This window comes from Manacus candei, unplaced genomic scaffold, assembly GCF_025592945.1.
Source record: "Manacus candei isolate 608988 ecotype Guabito, Panama unplaced genomic scaffold, ASM2559294v1 h1tg000014l, whole genome shotgun sequence".
NCBI lineage: Eukaryota > Metazoa > Chordata > Aves > Passeriformes > Pipridae > Manacus > Manacus candei.
Genome location: NW_026138062.1, coordinates 77,736,779 through 77,756,222, shown reverse-complemented (window position 1 = coordinate 77,756,222; position 19,444 = coordinate 77,736,779). Strand labels below are relative to the sequence as shown.

The 19,444-nt window shown below is 50.0% G+C and overlaps 1 protein-coding gene across 1 annotated transcript in view; it reads left to right on the top strand.

The window, feature by feature from the left end:
- The window catches only part of CLPB (caseinolytic mitochondrial matrix peptidase chaperone subunit B), a 53,358-nt gene that overhangs the window by 8,688 nt on the left and 25,226 nt on the right, over window positions 1-19,444 (top strand). Inside the window, exons 3-5 of the mRNA XM_051779398.1 lie at window positions 1,401-1,487; window positions 9,557-9,660; window positions 13,682-13,810. Of these exons, the coding sequence (XP_051635358.1) occupies window positions 1,401-1,487; window positions 9,557-9,660; window positions 13,682-13,810 (320 nt within the window). The remainder of the gene's footprint in view (window positions 1-1,400; window positions 1,488-9,556; window positions 9,661-13,681; window positions 13,811-19,444) is intronic.

Sequence of the window (19,444 nt, the reverse complement as noted above, 5' to 3'; positions counted from 1 at the left end):
GGCTGTCAGTCATGATTCTATGCTTTTAGATCTCTGTCCAAATGCCCAGTGAACAGTTAGAGCATCCAGAAACAGGGCACCAGTGCTAGCAACCCCTTATGTCAAAAAAGGGTGGTCAAATTGTCCACCCAGACCCATTACCAACCTATTGTACCTCTACTTGAGTCAGAAGAGTTCACCAACACACTTCTGTGTAGAGCTTGGCTGAAGCCATCTGCCAGCTGGCTCTCATGTCCCAGTCTCAGTCAAATAGGGCATAAACTTCAACTGGAGTGGGATACAGGCTTTTTATTTGGATTATGTTTATCTGGCTGGTTTTTCCAGTCAGTTGGGACAACTGTGTTTCAGCTGTGTTTGAGATATGAGCCAAAGCTTAGGCAGCAATATGGCTGGTTGAAAATAACTTTAGGATTATCATATCATATATCATCATATCACTGAAGGATATATATTTGGGTTGGAGGGAGCTTCAAGACCATCTTGTTCCAACCCCAGCTGGCACAGGGTGCCCAGAGAAGCTGTGGCTGCCCCCTCCCTGGAAGTGTCCAAGGCCAGGTTGGACAGGGCTTGGAACAACCTGGGCTAGTGGAAGGTGTCCCTGCCCATGGCAGGGGGAGCGGAACAAGATGATCTGGAAGGTCCCTTCCAGCCCAAACCTTCTGCAAATCATTCTGTGATTCTATGGACATGTAGGGCTCAGAGCTTGTCTCATTTAACTTGAGCACTGTAAAATTTGTGTCTGAATTCTGAACTTCCCTCTTTCCTTGTGGTCTGCAGAGAGAACTGTAATTTCATTCTGTCTGGGTTCAGTACTTGTTTTAGGATGATCTAAATTAGCTGCTGTGAGAACCTCTCCCTTGCCATTGTCTTGTAGAAAGGCTGAGAAAATTTTGGGTACATAGCACCAGGGATAGTTTGGTGCCTCATATTTTTGGGGGTTGTCTTATTTGTTCTCATGTTGTGTGAGAAAACTGCAAAATATCTGCTGGTGACGTGGGCTTTGGAGATCCACTGAGCTGCTTCTAAAGCCTAATGGGTGCTCTGCAGCCTAAGGATCCAAACATCATTGGAATTTGGGTTTATCAGCTTTGCTGCTGATTGGTTCTTCAGGAATTAGACTGAATAGAAGAAAGAAATAAAAAATAAAGAAATACACAATAAAGAAAACGAGATGTTGGCAGTGCAGCCTCTGAAAGGACTGGGCTTGCTGTCTCCTGGATGTTCATCTCAGTTTGGTCAGCTGTGAGAAACTGGATTGAATCAACTTCATGTAGGGTCTTCTGGGCTGTGCTGGAGCAGGTGCTTGCACAGTAAAACATTCTGCTTTCCCTCATTAGATCTGGGATGCTTGGGATGCTCTCCACGTGTCTGCTTCCTGACCATGTGTCTCCCCCCTCCAGGTTGTTGCAGGAAGGCGCGGATGTGAACGCGAGGCACAGGCTGGGCTGGACGGCTCTCATGGTGGCAGCCATCAGCAGGAACTCCAGGTACGTGTGTCTCACATCCTCACTGGGGCACTTCAACCCACAGTGAGCTCCCGTAAAGTTTGGGATGTGCTGTGGAGCTTAACCCAAGGGAGCTTGTGACTGCTGCTGTGCCCAGTCTGTGGTGTGAGGGATTGGGGCAGGCTGCTCCTCAGTCCCGGGGACGTGACGTCTGAACTGATGGTGCCGTTCCACAGCAGCTCTCAGGTTTTGGCCTCTGATGATCCTGTGCCTGTGGGATGTCATTGTGGTGGGTAGTCGGACACCCCACCATCCAAAATCACTCCCATAAGAGCTGTTGTGTCCCTCCTCACTGGTGGGGCCATGGCTGGGGCTTTCATCCAGGCCTTTCTGGAGCAAAAAGCCTGAATGCTGTGCTCTCTCTCTGCAGTTCCCATGATGATCACTCTGCCTTCTTGTAACCTTTTAAAGACACTCCTAAATATATTCAGTCTACAACTAAATTCAATTAGCTTTTTTTATTTAAGGAAAAAAAGGGGGAAAAGAAATCCAATTTTGGAAAACGTGGGACAGACGGGAGAATGAGCTTTGATGTTACAACCTCTCAGGGATGCTTTACTTAGTCACAAGTTCATAAGCAAAAAAGCCTAATTACTTGGGAAAACACAGGATTAAAGCAGTGCACAAAGGCTGAATATCCGCTCTCGGGCGACACGATTCCAATCCGTGTGCCGAGTTCGTGTGTGGTGCAAACTTTGATGTGTGCTATGACAAGCTGAAAGTGGTGACCTCCTCGGGGAGCTCCTTAGGACAGGCCCAGAGGTGGGGGCTCGGGGCTGTTTGTTTAACTTTGATGTCCGAGCAGCAACGGGCCCCGTTGTTTGCCCGTCCGCGAAGGGACTGGCTCGGGAGCCTCCCACCTTTCCCAGTGGACAATGGTCAGCAGCGGAGTGTGACGACTGTTGACCATTCCGAGTGACTGGTGGAGCAGAACAGGGCTTCCCGAGTTGCAAAGGCTAAGAGGAGGCAGGGAGAAAGGCTGCTCGTGGGACAATAATTACCTAAAATTGGGCCTAAAATCAAGTGGAAATGCTAATGAAAACATCTCTGCAGTAAAAAATGTGCAGTCCTCAGGTTGGTCCCTGCTGAGAGGGCAGAGCCATCACCACATCTGCCTTAGCTGTGTACCTGGCCAAAAGAAAAAGCTTTTGGCTCTGTTGGGCAAATTCTGTTTATTTTTCCCACATTTTGGATGAATACTGACTTTAATTGAAAATTAGGAAGTCCTTCAGTACCTGAAGCACTGTAGGACTTGTCTCCATATAGCAGAAGAGTAATTAGATACAGCTGAACTTTATGATCTTAGAGGTCTTTTCCCACCTTAGTGATTGTGATTCCATCCTTTATGGAGGCAAACATAAATGCAAGCCAGACCTGCTCCTGGTGTAGCAGCTCTGGGATTGTGCCAGATGAGGTTTTGGCCCTTGGTCCTGTTTCTAGCATTGTAATGTCCACAGTGGGGTCTGGGAAATGCAATGAGCTGGAACAAGACCACAGAGGGTTTGAAATTCCCTGCATAGTCCACAGGGTGAGCTTTGTAACCCAAACTAGACATTGTGCCTGGGGTGGACTGAGGAGGGGAGGAATCAGAGGCACTAGGATGCAGGATTGTTTTTAGAGTGTGATGCTCTAAATTTGCTTTCTTCAGCCTCAGCAGCTGATCTCATAGAATCACAGAATCGTGGAATGGTTTGGGTTGGAAGGGACCTTGAAGCCTGTGCAGTTCCACCCCAGTGCCACAGGCAGGGATACCTTCCACCGGCCCAGGTTGCTCCAAGCCCCGTCCAACCTGGCCTGGGACTCTTCCAGGGATGGGGCAGCCACAGCTTCTCTGGGCAACCTGTGCCAGGGCCTCACCACCCTCACAAGGAAGAATTTCTTCCCAGTATCTCATCTACCCATGTCCTCTGTCAGTGTGAACCCATTCCCCCTTGTCCTATTGCTGTCTGCCTGCGTAATCTGCCCAATTTGTGGATTTGAAGTTGTTATGACTTTTGGTCCTTAGCCCCCCAGCCCAGCAGGCTCTGGAGAGGTGAGCTGGGGCTGTCCCTGGCTCAGAGATGGCAGGACCTGCAGGTACTGTTTGCCTGCAACAAGACCAAGGTCATTCCAATTCGTTTAACTCACTGGCTCTCTCAGCACTTCCACTTTTAAGTTTGCTGATACCTGCACAGGTTCCTCAGCACAGCTTCAAAGGGCTGGGATGCTGGGAACTGAGATGGGGGGTTTCAGCTAAGAAAAAGGAAGCCTTCAGCCCCAAATGACTGCCTTTCCAAAGGTGTTTTTCTGAGAAGAAAGTCGTTTTCGGTCTCCACTGTACTGCTGGAGATTTCTGTGACCTGTCCTTTAGCTTTGTCATGTTTCCCAATTTTCACAGCCCTCACTCTTCCAATTAGACAGCCCCAATCCATATGTTTAATTTAATTCCAGAGGCACTGCTTTAATGATTCCTGTCAGTTGCCATCAGCTACAAGATGAAATCCTATGTGCTGGAAGGCAAGTTTAGGGTCTGTCTTTTCTTTTTTACAACAAAACAACGGTCATTTTCTTCCTCTTGGAAATGTCTTGTATCCAAAACGTGGCAAGGCATTGTGTTCCACTGTGTTCTCACAGATAGGGGAGACTAGTTCCTAGCTGTGAGTGGAGATACAGTGGTGGATCTAGTGCAGAGGGACATTTAGGGTTCCTTTTTTTATGTGAGAGGGAGTGAAGGTCCAAATTCCTTGGCTCCATGAAGATGATATGGGTTGTAACTGGGTTATGGGCTAAAGACATATCAGCTGTGACCATGTTAACAGGAGCAGAGGAAGGTTTTGTGCTGTAACTTCCATTGCTGGGGGAATTTACCATAGCTCTGGCATATTTGTAGTAATTAAGCTTTAATGAAATGCATACTGAGGCGTTTGTGCATTTGTTAAAATAAGCAATACAGCTATCATAAATTAAACCTCAAAGCAGGTAGGAACTTAGCTGTGTGTCTGTATTTTGTAGCGTAGTGACCTTTTCTTTATCCAGCTAGTCCAGTTTTCATCGTTTCTGCAGAAATAAAATGACAGTGAAATATTGAATCATCCTCTCAACCGTCTCTGAGGTTGAAAACTGCTTGTGTGGAGAGGGAAACTAAGGCATGGAGCATCATGGAAGCTCTGAGTCCCAGTGGGATGAATTTGAGTAGTTCTAAAAGACACTGGAATCTGCTTTTGCTTCCACAGAGCTGGAGTCAGCACTGTAGGTGGGGTCTCACCAGAGTGAAGCAGAGGGGCAAAAGCCCCCCCTCAGCTGCTGCCCCTGCTGTGGGGTCAGCCCAGGATCCAGGGGGGCTCTGGGCTGCCAGCACACTGTCAGGTCAGGTGAGCTTTGTCTTCTTGGGCATCACTGGCGCCTGTGCCTCTTCCACACATGCACTGAACGTGCTGTGTGGGTGTTTTATACTGGTAATAACAATTCCTCACACACAGTGGTATTCTAGTGGGTTTGTTCTGAGATTGGTGAAGGGTAACTGATCTGGAGCAGTTCCCTGTCTACAGGCAGTGACATGATGAACTGGCGCAGTCTTGTTATCTATATTAGGTACATACATCTGTTCCATGGGGGGTTTTTCACTCCGTTCACTTCAGGCAAGTCATTCAGAGCTGTCTGCAGTGGAGCTGGAGAAATATCTGGGTGCCTTTGGAAGCGGGTACGGCCGAGTGTGTCACCTGTCAGAAGGTTGAGGAGTTGGACATGGGTTTCAGCTGTGATGGCAGGACATTTGGAGGGCTGAATCCTACAAACTGGGGCATTGGCTTTCAACCACTCCCTTTCTGGGTGTTTTTGATGAACAGTGTCCACTCAGCTGTTCCTGCAACTGTTCCCCACACCAATGCCTTGTGTCCCCATTTCAGACCTCTGGGCACGAGTACCCCTCTTTTCAGGGATTAACAGCATCTAATGTCCTGTAGGTCAGGCACAGTGAGATATTGTCAGTTTAGCAGGTTCCTGCACCTCTCCAAGCCACGGAAATGGCCTCTCTGCTTGTTTTCCCAGGCAGGGAGCAAGGCTTTTTTGGATCTCATAGTCCCTTTTTATCCTTGTTTGAGGAGTCAGTCATTTTCATCTAGGTCAATAATGAACCACCACAGAGCGAGGGAATGCTGTGGCTGCCTGACTTTCTGTGCCACGGGTAGGCGTGCACATGTTCCTGGGAAGGCACACGTCCACGTTTAGCCTCATCCAGGGGAAAAAAAAAGAGTGGACAGGGGCTGGAGTGCGAGCAGCAGCTCCTCCCAGCCCTACTGAGTTTTACACAGCTAAGATACAGCCACACAAGGATCCCCTTTGTGTCCAGGCAGGAGCTGTGGCTCCCGCACGAGCTCGGGGCAGCCGCGTATCCGAGCGCGCCCAGCGCCTGCATTGTGCCGGTGCCTCGCGGTCAGGGGGATCACCGGCCTCCTTGGTTCACCAACCCCAGCTGCCGGCGCCCTGGCCCAGGCACAGCGCCTCTCCTGATGCATCTTGTCATTGATTTCCCACCCCCTGCATTGTGTATGTGTATTTATTTATTGAACAATATGTTGGTCCGGCCATTACAAGCAGAAAGCACTTTCCCCAATCGATTGAACTGCCCAGCCAACTCCAGCCCAGCATTGCCCTCTGAGTCATCACCAGGGTCAATTCAGATTTATATTCACGCTGATGAATAGGCTCTGCCTCTAATCCAATCAAAACTTGATCAGCAAATTAAAACTCAGCTTGTTGAGGCTGTTGAGCACAGGTGAGTTATGAGGGAGGCTGGAGCAGCCCAGCCAGCCACCGGCTCCTTCTAGGATCTGGCATGGGGTGCTGTTCTGCCCAAATGCCTGGCAGCAAGAGGAGGAACTCAGGAGGTGTACTGGCCAGAGAATCCGCTGTTTAAAACTCACTCATCACAGGGTAGTTTGGGTTTGGAAGGAGCCTTAAAGCTCATCTCATTCCAACTCCCCTGCCGTGGGCAGGGACACCTGCCACTAGCCCAGGTTCCTCCAAGCCCCATCCAACCTGGCCTTGGACACTTCCAGGGATGGGGCAGCCACAGCTTCTCTGGGCACCCTGTGCCAGGGCCTCACCACCCTCGCAGCCAAGAATTCCTTCCCAGTATCCCCTCTAACCCTGCCCTTTTTCAGTGGGAAGCCATTCTGCCTTGTCCTGTCCCTCCACCCCTTGTCCAAAGTCCCTCTCCAGCTCTCTTGGAGCTCCTGTAATCTCCTGATTTTGCAAGTCACTTCCATGTTCCAGGGACATTCACATGCTTTGTGCCACTGAATGCAGTTCCTCTGCGTTTTGATGGCGCTGTTACCTCTCCTACAGCCTAATTTGCTTGAATGTCCCATTACCTGCAAATTGGATAGGTACAATCAATAGTTGTGATTCCAGGAATGTCTGACTGATGGAGAAGTGCCTGGAGGGGTCGGCACATCCCAAAAGCAGGAGATGAGATTGAAAGATGATTGGAGAGAGAGCCTGGATGTGTGATGTGTTGTTACTAGACCAGTGCCAGGATTTTGGAAGAGCAGAGTTTGCCAGGAAGTGATATCTGTGCTTATTAAACTTGAGCCTTCCAGCTATGGTAAGAGCTACGGGAATGTTTCTTACCGCGGGGTGAATATGGTGCAGGGGGTAGTTCATAGAGAGGGCAGAGCAGTTCTGCCATCATCACCCACCACATCACTCTTACACCACCTTGCATGTAGCAGCTGTGGTCCTCTGCTCAGCTTCTCACAAAAGGTCTGCCCAGAGAATGCTGAAGGATGAAGAGGAAGGGGCTTCCTGAGTGTCCAAGAGCACACAGAGGTGATATCTGATGGAGTGCCTGGGAAGGACATTCATTTCTATGTAGTCACTGAGAGCAGGAAAGGAAGATGGATGGAGTTATCAAGAAAATGGCAAGTCATCCTGTGTTACCGTAAGACTCACTCGGTACCTGAAGCTCACCCATGGGCTACAAGGTTGTGGATTAAAGTCCTACACTGGGACTTGGGATCATTTCCCTTAAAATGAGGCAGATGCAGGGACCTGAAGATATTTTAGCCTGTGAGCTAAAATTGGAGTAGAGGGATCTTTTTGGTGGTGACAGCCATAAGAATGGGGTCCCAGAAGGGTGGTTTGACCATGTCAGAGCCTGTACTTCCAAGGACTTGAGTGATCAGAGACTCAGCTCCCTGGTGGGGATGTTGGAAGAGCTGATACAAGGATCACTGTAGGTCTGTGCAAGGATCACAGTAAGTCAGCTGCTAGGGCAAGATTGTCAAAGGCTTAATTGAGGCACATAATTTCTTCCCTCAAAGGGTTGTCCAGCCCTGGCATAGGCTTCCTAGGGCAGTGGTGGAGTCCCTGTCCCTGAAGTGATTTAACAGCCATGTAGATGTGGCACTTGAGGACATGGGTTAGTGGTGACCTTGGTAGTGCTGGGGGAACAGTTGGGCTCAATGGTGTCACAGGGTTTTCCAATCCAAATGATTCTGTGGTTCCATGACTTTATCCTGTTTAAATGAGAGAATGGCTTTGTACTGGGAAGAATGGCAGGGAGGTTGAAACTACCTTCCAACCCAAACCATTCTGTGATTCTGTGAATGTCTTTATAGCAGGGAGAGTGACTTTATACTGCGGGAATGGCTTTATACTGGAGGGAATGAGTTTATACAATGGCTGTATTATATAGGTGGAGGTCTGTCTCTTCTTCCAGGTAACAAGGGACAGGACAAGAGGAAACTGCCTCAAGTTGTTCTAGGGAAGGTTTAGGTTGGATATTGGGAAAATTTCTTCCCAGAAAGGGTTGTCCAGCCCTGGCACAGCTGCCCAGGGCACAGGGGGAGTCCCCATCCCTGGAGAGATTTAAACGGTGGTGGCCCTTAGGTTAGCAGTGGCCCTGGCAGTGCTGAGGGAATGATTGGACTCAATGGTCTTAGAGGGCTTTTCCAACCTGAACAATTCCTGTGATTCTGTCTCCTGCCCCCTGTCCTGGTGCTGTGCTCACTAAATGGGACTCTGGACTTGGTGAGGAGCGCACTGGTGCCGGTAAGGAGCCAGCCTCTATTGCACCATCTTCAAAGAATAAAATAACCACCTCTGATTCTGCTAATGCATTTATAGGGTAAATGAGAGAGAAGCTTAAGTTAAATTCCAGATGTGACTTGACAGGCCAGAGCCCGCAGATACGTGTCAGTCAGGCTGCGGCGCTGTCAGCCTGTGAGCCGTGTCACCGCTGATGAATGCTAACAAACGAGTTACTGTCTAGTTGTCATGGGAAGCTTGAACCCTGGGAAAAAAATTAAGAATTAACTGGCTTCAAGCTGCTTTCAGAAGTGGTGAGAAATCTAATTCTGGCCTGATGATTGTTTGGGTTCAGAAGCAGAGATTGAGGACTTCCACACCAAAACTGCCTGGACAGTGTGTGCTGTGTGGTTCTGTCCTGCTGCAGTGTCTTCATAATGTGCAGCATTTGCTAGCAGCCCAAAATCCAACCATGTGATCCCCAGCACCACGGGCAGCAGGACGAGGGAGAGCATTCTGCCCCTCTCCTCCCCTCTGGTGAGATCCCACCTGCAGTGCTGCCTCCAGCTCTCTCAGCCTGTCTCCATAGCAGAAGTGCTCCAGCTCTCTGATCATCTTCAGGGCTTCCTGCAGACTTGCTTCCCATGGAAGTTGCTTGCTCTTTTTGTGGTGGTAGGATGGCACCAATATAGGTTACAATAATTTTCCTTCTTGCAGGGACAGGGGTGACCTTGGAGCCGAGATCTGCATCTGGGAATGCCATGTGCTCAGGGCATGTTCTGTGCAGGTCTTCTTGGGAGAGCTGCATATCCCTATGATGTCACCTGTTCTTTCAGTGCCTCCCCCATCTCATTCATTCTAAAATATGCTGCTGGAATCCTGTTTGTTGAATATTCAGTTGTAATTGTGGTTTCTTAACAATATTAACATATTAACATCCCTGGGAACATTTGAGGAGGGCTTTCTGAGCACTTCTCGGTCTCTGAAGGACTTTAATTCCTCATATCCTGCTTCTGCCTTACTTTCCTTCTGTTTTGTGACAGTGTGGTGAAGGCCCTGCTCACAGCTAATGCAGATCCAAACCTTGGTGATGATTTCAGCAGCGTGTATGAGATTGCTAAAGAAAAGGGCCTCCACTCCTTGGAAGGTAAGATAGTTTCTGTGCAGCTACCAGCATTTGCTTTTCAGCTCCCAAAATATTTTTTCCTTGTGGGGGTTTTTTAGAGCTTTGCATTTAACTTCCATTTAAATGCAAAGTAGCTGATGGTATGTGGGTGAGTGTGTGTCTAAAGAGGAAAGAAACCTTATGTAGATGGTATGTAGAAGCAATCCTTCAACTTCCCAGAGGGAAATTGGTTTTATATAGCCAGAACATAATACAAAGTCATAGATAGGAACGTCATCCCATTGACCCACATGCAGCCACATGCTGGGGAAGGAGAAGGGTTCAAGGCAGTGTATTCCACCAGCAGCTTTAATCCAGATCTTGTCAGGAGATACAAAATGCAGAAAGACTTGGCCAATTGAAATAAAGCTGAATGATGTAACTGGTTGCAGTGACTGCTGCTGGATTTGGGCAGGCATCAGTGCCAGCTCTCAGCCCTGGAAGCCTTTCCATGGAAACAAGGACATTTTCTGCAGAGTCACGTCATCTCATTATGATTATTCTTCGTGGATGTCTCAGGTTCCAATCTCCCCCCTTCATTATCCCCATCACTGGGATGTTGAGGCAGACTCAGAATCACAGGATCATGGAATGGTTGAGGTGGGAAGGGACCTGTAAAGCCCATCCAGTCAAACCCCCTGCCATTTGCAGGGATACCTTCCACTAGACCAGGTTGCTCAGACATTTGCTTTGTTTACACAGGCCAATTTAAATTTCCCAGACTGTTTCCACTTCCAACGATAAATGGTGGTTAAATTTTCTTGGGTTTGTGATTATTGGTGGAATCTCAGGGGGGCTGTCTGGATTCTTGGTGCCCAGCTGTGCTTCGCAGCAGCCAGCTGCATGTTCAGGCATGCTTCTGTTCTCCAACCTGGCAGGAATGCTGGCAGGACCCAACCCTCCTAAAATTTCCTGGCTGTTTCCTTCCCCATTCCAGAAGCCTTTTCCCCATCCGAGCGCTGTGCTGACCTGCTGACCTCACATCTGAGCTGGACTGCCATGGGATGTGTCCCAGCCATCCCCACTGCCCTGCCAGAGCCCAGTCCTGGGATGTGTCCCAGCCATCCCCACTGCCCTGCCAGAGCCCAGCCATGGGATGTGTCCCAGCCATCCCCACTGCCCTGCCAGAGCCCAATCCTGGGATGTGTCCCAGCCATCCCCACTGCCCTGCCAGAGCCCGATCCTGGGATGTGTCCCAGCCATCCCCACTGCCCTGCCAGAGCCCAGTCAGCCACTGGGACTTGCATTCCCAGGGACAGCATTCCCAGGACACAACACAGTTGTGTGCTGTGACCTGCTTGGAAGTTAAACCTTGTCCCAGCTGCTCTGAGGGAGGAAGCCACACAGGTTGTGCAGAGCCTCACTCTGCCTGTGTAATTTGCAGAGCCTGAGTCACAGAGTCATGGAATAGAATTGTGGAATTGTTTAGGTTGGAATAGCCCTGCCAGACCATTGAGTCCAAGCATTCCCCCAGCACTGCCAAGGCCATCACTAGCCCATGTCCCCAGGTGCCACATCCCCGTGTTTGTTAAATCCCTTCAGGGGTGGGGACTTCCTCTCTGCCCTGGGCAGCTGTGCCGGGGCTGGACAACCCTTTCTGAGAAGAAATTTTCCCAAATATCAAACCTAAACCTCCCCTGGCACAACTTGAGGCCATTTTCTCTCCTCCTGTCCCTTGTTCCCTGGGGGCAGAGCCCGACCCCCCCCGGCTCCCCCCTCCTGTCAGGGGGTTGCAGAGCCAGAAGGTCCCCCTGAGCCTCCTTTTCTCCAGGCTGAGCCCCCCCAGCTCCCTCAGCTGCTCCTCATCAATCTTGTGCTCCAGACCCTTCCCCAGCTCTGTTGCCCTTCTCTGGACACCCTCCAGCACCTCAGTGTCTTTCTGGTCGTGAGGGGCCCAGAACTGAACCGGGATTTGAGGTGTGGCCTCAGCAGTGCCCAGCACAGGGGGACAGTCACTCCCTGGTCCTGCAGCCACACTGTGGGTGACACAGCCCCGGCTGCCGCTGACACTTGGTGACATTGTCCACTGGCCTGTCTGTGCTTTGCCTCAGTGCTAAGAGACAAAAGCTCTATGAAAGCCTAATGAAGGTGTAATATTTGAACCTTTCATAAAGCACAGGTTGAGTTAAGAAGATGGATCAGTGAGGTGACAGCTTTGACAGGGCGTTATTTTATATTTTTAAAAGCTCCCTGCTCTCATCCCTCACTGTGACCCAGCAGCAGACCTGCTCCTTGATGGGAGGGAGAGCATACATAGATCAGATCCCTATAGCAGGGATTGCAAAATGTATGAAACAACATTAAAAAATGAGCAATGGAATGCCAATACATAATGCATGTACATAGACTTTATTTAAGACAAAGTATATCAACCAAGGAAGTTAATTGTTTTTGTCTGCATTCATCCCTCTATAATGTTATATATTTTGGGGTGAAGAAAAGATAAGGCCACTCTGTAAGAAGTTGCATTAATTCTTTGGTTGACATGTTTTATTAAAAAGAATAAATTCAGTTGCGTTTTTAAAAAGAGAGAGAGAGAGAGAAACTGCCTTTGTTTTTTCTCTTTTTTTTAGTCATTTACATATTTCGTGTATAAATATTTTTTCATAAAAACATCCAAATCGAGAGGGTATGCTCCACAACCACTGCACAAAATATATTACAGACATTTATATGGATGGCAGGAAGGGAGACAGAGGGCTGAAAATTTCCAGGCACCCAGTGATTGATGGTGGACGAGGCTTCCCCTGACGCTTTATTGAGTTTCCGATGATTATCTCTCTTGGAGACATTTTTTACGGATGACGGCCGAGCTGTCACAACGGACCATGGGGGAAAAAACCCAACAATAATAACACTTTAATCTCTTTACTGCACTGCTCCCTAGTATCTCAGATTCATCTTCCCTGACGCACGCAGTTCATTATCCTGCTCCTCCCTGGGTAGGAAATGACGACAAATAAATAAATATACATACTCACCCTGTGTGCTTGGAGAAAGGACCCAGGGAAGGAAAGGAGCCAGGGCATTAATTGATCTTCCTGGAGGGACTGCGGTTCATTAGCGGAGATGCTGGGCTCAGGCAGCATCAGGTATTCATCACAGTGTTTCTCTCTTCTGAACTTTTCAAATCTTCTGGAAATCTGTCACTGGTTCTTAGGAGGGACCATGGAGATGTCCCTGCGGGCCACCCACTTTCCAGCTCCACTTGCTTTGCCATGACAAAGTATAAGGTGCTCAGAGCGCTTGGAAGTTCTCCCTGTCCCTGAACCTGGGTTTGCTGAGTTTTGGGTACAGACTCTTTCACCAGGGAGCTGGGCACACTTCCAGGAGCAGGATTTGGCCCACTGGGTGGGTGGTGTTTATTTGTTAGGAGACAGCACACACCAGCCCCACTGTCACTCAGGCTCTGTGGTGAGGCTGGGTGCTGTAGTACTTCCTCTGGGCAACATGTGCTGGTGCCTCGCGACTCTCATAGGGAAGAATTTCTTCCCAGTATCCAATCTTACCCTGCCCTCTTGCAGTTTGAAGCCATTCCCCCTTGTCCTGCCGCTATCTGCCCCTGTAAAAGGTCATTCTCCCTTTTTTTTGCTGGTGACTAGAGCAAAGGACTTAAAATCCAGGTTTGCTGAAGCTTGACCCTTAGACCAGCTACAAGAGAGTATGGGTGCTGCAGACCCTTCCTGCAGAGCTGTGCCCTGCCCAGACTCATGGGCTGCTGGGCACTCCCAGGATCAGAAATTTGCTTGAAGGTCAAGCCATAGCAGAGCAGCACTCTCTTCTCTCACAGCTCCAATTCTGTTTGCTGAAATAATTATTTAGATAAGATATGGGGAAAAAATTCTTCCCTGTGAGGGTGGCGAGGCCCTGGCACAGATTGCCCAGAGAAGCTGTGGCTGCCCCATCCCTGGAAGTGTCCAGGTTGGACGGGGGCTTGGAGCAGCCTGTTCTATTGGAAAGTGTCCCTGCCCATGGCTGAGCTTTCACACTTTGTTCCCTCCAGTCCTTGTCACCCGGGAGGACGACTTCAGCAACCGTCTGAACATCCGAGCCAACTTCAAGGGCTGCACAGCTCTGCACTACGCCGTGCTGGCTGACGACTACCTGACAGTCAAACTGCTGCTGGATGCAGGTGAGTTTTGCAGTTCCACCCAGCTCTTGGGCCAGGAGCACTTTTTCTGAGTCAGCCCATCCCAGAGAACTGTCAGGCTCAGACACAGCCCCCGCTGTGTCACTGTCACAATTAGGTGTGATTTACTGTTTGGTTTGATCTCTTTGCTTTTTAGTTTCTGTGTTCCCATTCATCTCCAGTGGTTTTTCTCGTGTACTTTTGTTGGCTGTCCTCATCTTAATCATCGAGTCTTCTGTTTCCTTCTGCAGTTCAATGGCCATAGAATCACAGAGTCCTGGAATGGTTTGGGTTGGAAGGGACCTTAGAGATCATCCCGTAGACAAGGCATGGGATAGGTGCTGGTACCCACATGAAATGGTGGAGGCTTAAGTACTGTTGGTGCCTGGGCAGCTCTTGTGAGAATAGGTAGGAATTACCTTGTGCAGTTATTGGTCCTCACAGTTAAATCACAAAGCCCTTCCCCTCGTGGATCCTGCTTCACTCTCCTCTCTTGGGTACTCACCTGGGCGGCCTGTTCAATGCTTGACTGTCTTTGTGGGGAAAAAGCTCATCAGCACTGGTGGAGTAGAATAAGAAGATGCATTTAGCTAACAGAATAGAGATGTGCTGCCGTGACAGCTGTTTTTATATGTATCCTCCTGCAGCTCCTTCCCGGGATGACATTTGTGACTGTTCTCCAGAGCTGCTGTCTGCCTAGTGTGTACCTGCACCGTCTCAGTGCTCTTACCTTGGCACATTGTTCCTCAGACCACCAAGCTGGTCTATAGTTCTGCTTTCCTCCAGACTCAATGGCCTTTTTCCCCATCATTCCTCCTGCTCCAACAATTTCAACTTCTCCCCTCCCTGCAAAGGCCATCAAGGCCAGCTCAGAATGAGCCTGATGCAGCAGTGCTGTGTCTGCTCTCAGGTGCCTGCTGCCAGGGGCAGCATCAAGTGGCCACAGCCCCAGCCTGGCCCTGCCAGAGACAGACTCCCTAGAGTCTGGCTGGCCAGATGCTGATTTTTGCAAAAATCCGAGGAGTGTTGTCATCTGCATGGTGTGGGCATCTCAGGAGTTAATTCTGGGTGGATAATGGTATGACATGCTCACATAAGGCTCATTCCTTAAGAAAGCAACTAAAAAGATAATGGAAAGTAGCATCTGTGATGGCTAAACATCCCCAGAAGGGATAAGAAAAAGTAATTGTGGGAACATTGAACCTTGATACTCATCTGTATTATATGCTTGTTATCTTTCACAAAGAGTAGAAATAGAAAAATACAAGTGAAAGGCTGAGGTTCGGTAGCACTGAACTCCAGGTCAGGGTTTCTCTGGGAGCCTACCAGATACCAGAACCCCAGCTCCTGGCCATAAATTAACCCAAAAACAAAGCCACTGAAAGAAAACCTATTACAAAGGCAGGGTTCCTCAGGGATGTTTGCAGGGAAGGGAGGTGGAACAGCAGGCGGCTACTCTGAAAACTGGGAGTGTGTGGATGTGGCGGCTGGTAAATGTTCAGATGAAAACATTGGCCCATGTGGCATCCAGAACACTTGTCTGACATGGAAGAGCCCTTCCATGTTCCCAGCACGTGTAGGCACTGCATGAACACGGAACCCAGCAGGGTCCCAGAGCATCAGACTCACTGCACGTCTGTGGCACAGGCCAGTGGCACGTGTTCAGCTGTTGCTTGGCCTGGGCACTGGCAGTCAGAAGGAACTGCTCTAGCAAGACCCCTGGGATCCCACAGTTGTGGGCAGAGGTGCCCACAGGAGGAGTGGAGTGGGCTTTACCTGCTGGAGCAGGGGGTTGTGAATGCACAGACCTGGGGAGTGCAGGGGACTCTGGGGTGTTACAGAGAGTGGCAGTAGGGTTGAAGGGCTGGAAAAGTCCATGTCCTGGCAGTGCTGGGAACAGATCTGTGTAGAGAGTCTGTGGTTCTTGAGGCTGGGGAGTGTTTCCCATGTGGCATGGCATGAATCATAAAATCACAGAATGGTTTGGGCTGAACCCCCCTGCTCTCCCAGCCTGGCTCCAGAGCAGAGGGGCTCCAGCCCCCCCGAGAATCTCCGTGACCTCCTCTGGACTTGCTCCAGCAGCTCCACATCCTTCTGATGTTGGTGCCCCAGAGCTGGAGGCAGCTCTGCAGGTAGGGTCTGACCAGAGCAGAACAGAGGGGCAGAATCACTTGGAATAACATCTTCTACAAAAATAGCTCCTCATTTCTGCCTTGGAAAGTCTCCTTGCACAACGTGTGTATTACCAGTTCATTGAAAGTACCAAGGCAGCTCCATGGTTATAGGAAGTACAGGTAAAATAGGGGTGGAAGTAAGTGAAGGTGGCACTAAAAAATTTCTCCATCCTGAATGAATCAATGCAAGGAGTAAGTCCAACTTATTTCTCCAGCTGTGCCCTGCTCAGCTCCCCAAGTGCTATTCCAATCCAAGCCTCACTTCACAGAGAGGACTGTTCTTTTTGTTCCAGAGCTGTCTCTGTGTCTGTCCTGGAGCCACTGCCATCCCTGTGAATGTTCCCTTCTGTGCCCAGTGCTCACAGAGAGTTCTTTGTTTGTGGCAAAGTATCTCAGCTCGAAAGAACTCACTTGAATCTTGGGAAAAAAAGCATTTAACAGTCTGTGAGGCTGTGTTTGTTTGGGTACAACTGGAGGGATTGTTTAAAATCAAAGTGAAAACTCAGAATTTAGCCAGAAAATGTGATGGTCACTCATCACTGTTCCATTCTTAATCCAGCCCCGTGGAAATCCTTCTGGATCAGGTTCAAGAGTCTACACTAAGGGTTTGTTTCCAAGTGGAAATCCTCATCTTGTAGAGACATGAGCATGTCCTGGTGCTTAGATCCTGGGGACAGCAATCCACCAGTGGGAATCTCCATCCAGTGATGGAGCCCTGGTAGCATCCTGGGGCTGAGTTTACAGCATTCCTCAGATTAATCCTGGTTCACCATCCACAATACCCACTTACCCGTTGCAGCCATGATTAGGATGAGGATTTATGAGGATTATTTGCTAAATGTAATAAGCCTCCCCTTTCTGTCAGGTGGACTCTGAGCTGCTGGGCTGACAGCAGACCCTTCCCTGCCCTTTCAGCAAGTTTTGGATGCTGGAGTTCCCAATGGGCACGTGACATGAGGATTTCATGGCATTGACTGGGGGTGTTGCCCTCCTCCCAGTTCCGTGGGATAACAAAGCGGGGTATCCCTGCCTCCTTGTCAGTGTAATCTGGGATGAATACACGGCCGAGGGTCTCGGTGTGGAGATCGAACACGGCTCAGCCCTTTGTGAGGGTAATGTCCCTGTGCTGCCATTGACACTCATGCACAGGATGGTTCCTGGTTGCTGACATGGAACAGGCTCCTCTTGCTCCCTCTCTACACCTGCCTTTTACTAACTCTCCATTTACTCTCCCTCACACTTCCCTCGCTGGTGCCCTGCCCTCGGGCCAAAGCCATTAACCGCCCAGCCCCTCTCTGCTCCCATCTCCCCCGCCCCGCTGTTGTTTTTTAAGGGAAGCCCCCATGCACTTGCCCCTCACCCCGCGTCCCTGGCCTTTTGTGGCCCATTCAGTGACTCGCTTGACCCCTCCAGGACCTTACTGCCTTGTGGTCAGCATGTGTGTGCCCAGCAGACCGCGAGACGAAGTGGCGGCTCTGTTGTCCTTTCGGGCAGTTGTTGGTGACATTTCACAGTCCCTTGACCTGAGGTGACACCATAAATATCGGTGTTTAGGGAAGGGGTGGGTGGGCACTCACAGCCACAGAGTGCACCAGTTGCTACTGCAGGCACGATCGATTCCAGGGGCTTTGTGTTTGGCTTGGAGGAAGGCAGGCAGGGTCGCCAGCTCGCTGGTGACAGGAGTCTCCTCATTTTAGAGGGAGCTTTTATTATGTCAGTATTTAAATTAAATAGCCAGCATTAAAAGATGCTGCTTTCTGCTGGCAGTGGGGTAACCCTGCCATGGAGCCAAGCCACCATCAACCACCTTTCTACATCTGGTTCTGCTCCAGAACCTGTTGCTGAAATGCAGAGAGCTGGAGGAGCACAGACAGGCACTGATTCGTGGGTCCAGAACAGACCAGAACCATGGAGATGCTCCGAGGACTGGAGACCCTCTGCTCTGGGACAGGCTGAGAGAGCTCGGGGTGTTCACCTGGAGGAGGCTCCAGGGAGATCTTAAAGCCCCTTCCAGTGCCTGAAGGGGCTCCAAGAGAGCTGGAGAGGGACTTGGGACAAGGACCTGGAGGGACAGGACAAGGGGGAATGGCTTTCCAATGCCAGAGGTCAGGGTTAGGTGGGATATTGGGAAGGAATTCTTCCCTGCGAGGGTGGGGAGGCCCTGACACAGGTTACCCAGAGAAGCTGTGGCTGCCCCATCCCTGGAAATGTTCAAAGCCAGGTTGGACAGGGCTTGGAGGAACCTGGGCTAGTGGGAGGTGTCCCTGCCCATGGCAGAGGATGTGGAGTGAGATGGGCTTTAAGGTCCCTTCAGCCCAAACAATCCTGTGATTCTGTGATTTAGACCTAGGGACAACACTGCTGCTGCTGAGGGGTTTACCCTGCAGGTAAATGACCCTCCTCCCGGCATGGGATGCCGTTCACCTTTCACCGGCTTGTGCTGCCATGAGCTGTGGTAACCTTTCAGTAAATTACAGTTCCAGTAAACAGAGCACAGAAAAGGATGCTGCAGGAACTGTGAGCACTTCCTCCTGTACACCTCCGAGAAACTGGGCACAGCAACAAGTGTAGAAACAGGGTTTCCCTGGTGCTTAGCAGCTCAGCTGTCATTTTTCTTGGATCTCAAATTGCTTTTCCAAGTGCTTTTCCACAGTGTGTTTGGTGTGTGTGTCCGTGCAGCAAGGGCTTGGCTGAGCTGTCACCTGCTGACGGGTGGAAGTGCTGTTTTCACACCATTGTGTGGCAGTGCACTACTCTGCTGCTGCACATAGGTGGGTGGGGGCTTGCATTTCGTATCCTTGCCTTGTAGTAGAGCATTTCCCTCCTTCAGAGACTGACCCATGCCTTTTGTCGGGACCTCTCCTCTCTCTATCCCACAGCAGAAACAGACACATCCCCTCCTGCCAAACCTGAGCAGGCTCCGTATGTGCTCCATTCTCCCCAGTGCTCTCGGCATCCCTGACTGCCCTGGGTTCTACTTCCCATCATCAGAAATCATCCCCTTTGCTTCCAGCTCCTCCTAGAGCCAGCACACAGGCTGACCAGGCTGTTACTGCATGGGAAGTGCCTCCTGCAATACACCCTCAGTGGAATCACAAATTCACAGGGCTGGAAGGGGCCTTAAAGCTCATCTAATTCCATCCCCCTGTCCCGGGCAGGGACACCTTCCACTAGCCCAGGGTGCTCCAGGCCCTGTCAAATGTGGCCTTGAACACATTCAGGGATGGGGCAGCCACAGCTTCTCTGGGTAACCTGTGCCAGGGCCTCACCACCCTCACAGGGAAGAATTTCTTCTCATTATTCAATCTAACACTGCCCTCTGTCAGTGGGAAGCCATTCCCCTTTGCCTTATAAGTCCATGCCCTTGTCCAAAGGCTCACTTCAGCTCTCTTGGAGCCCCTCATCCCTAATGAGAGGGGAAAGAGAGAGAGGAAGGACAGAACATATATTTGTGAAAACTTAC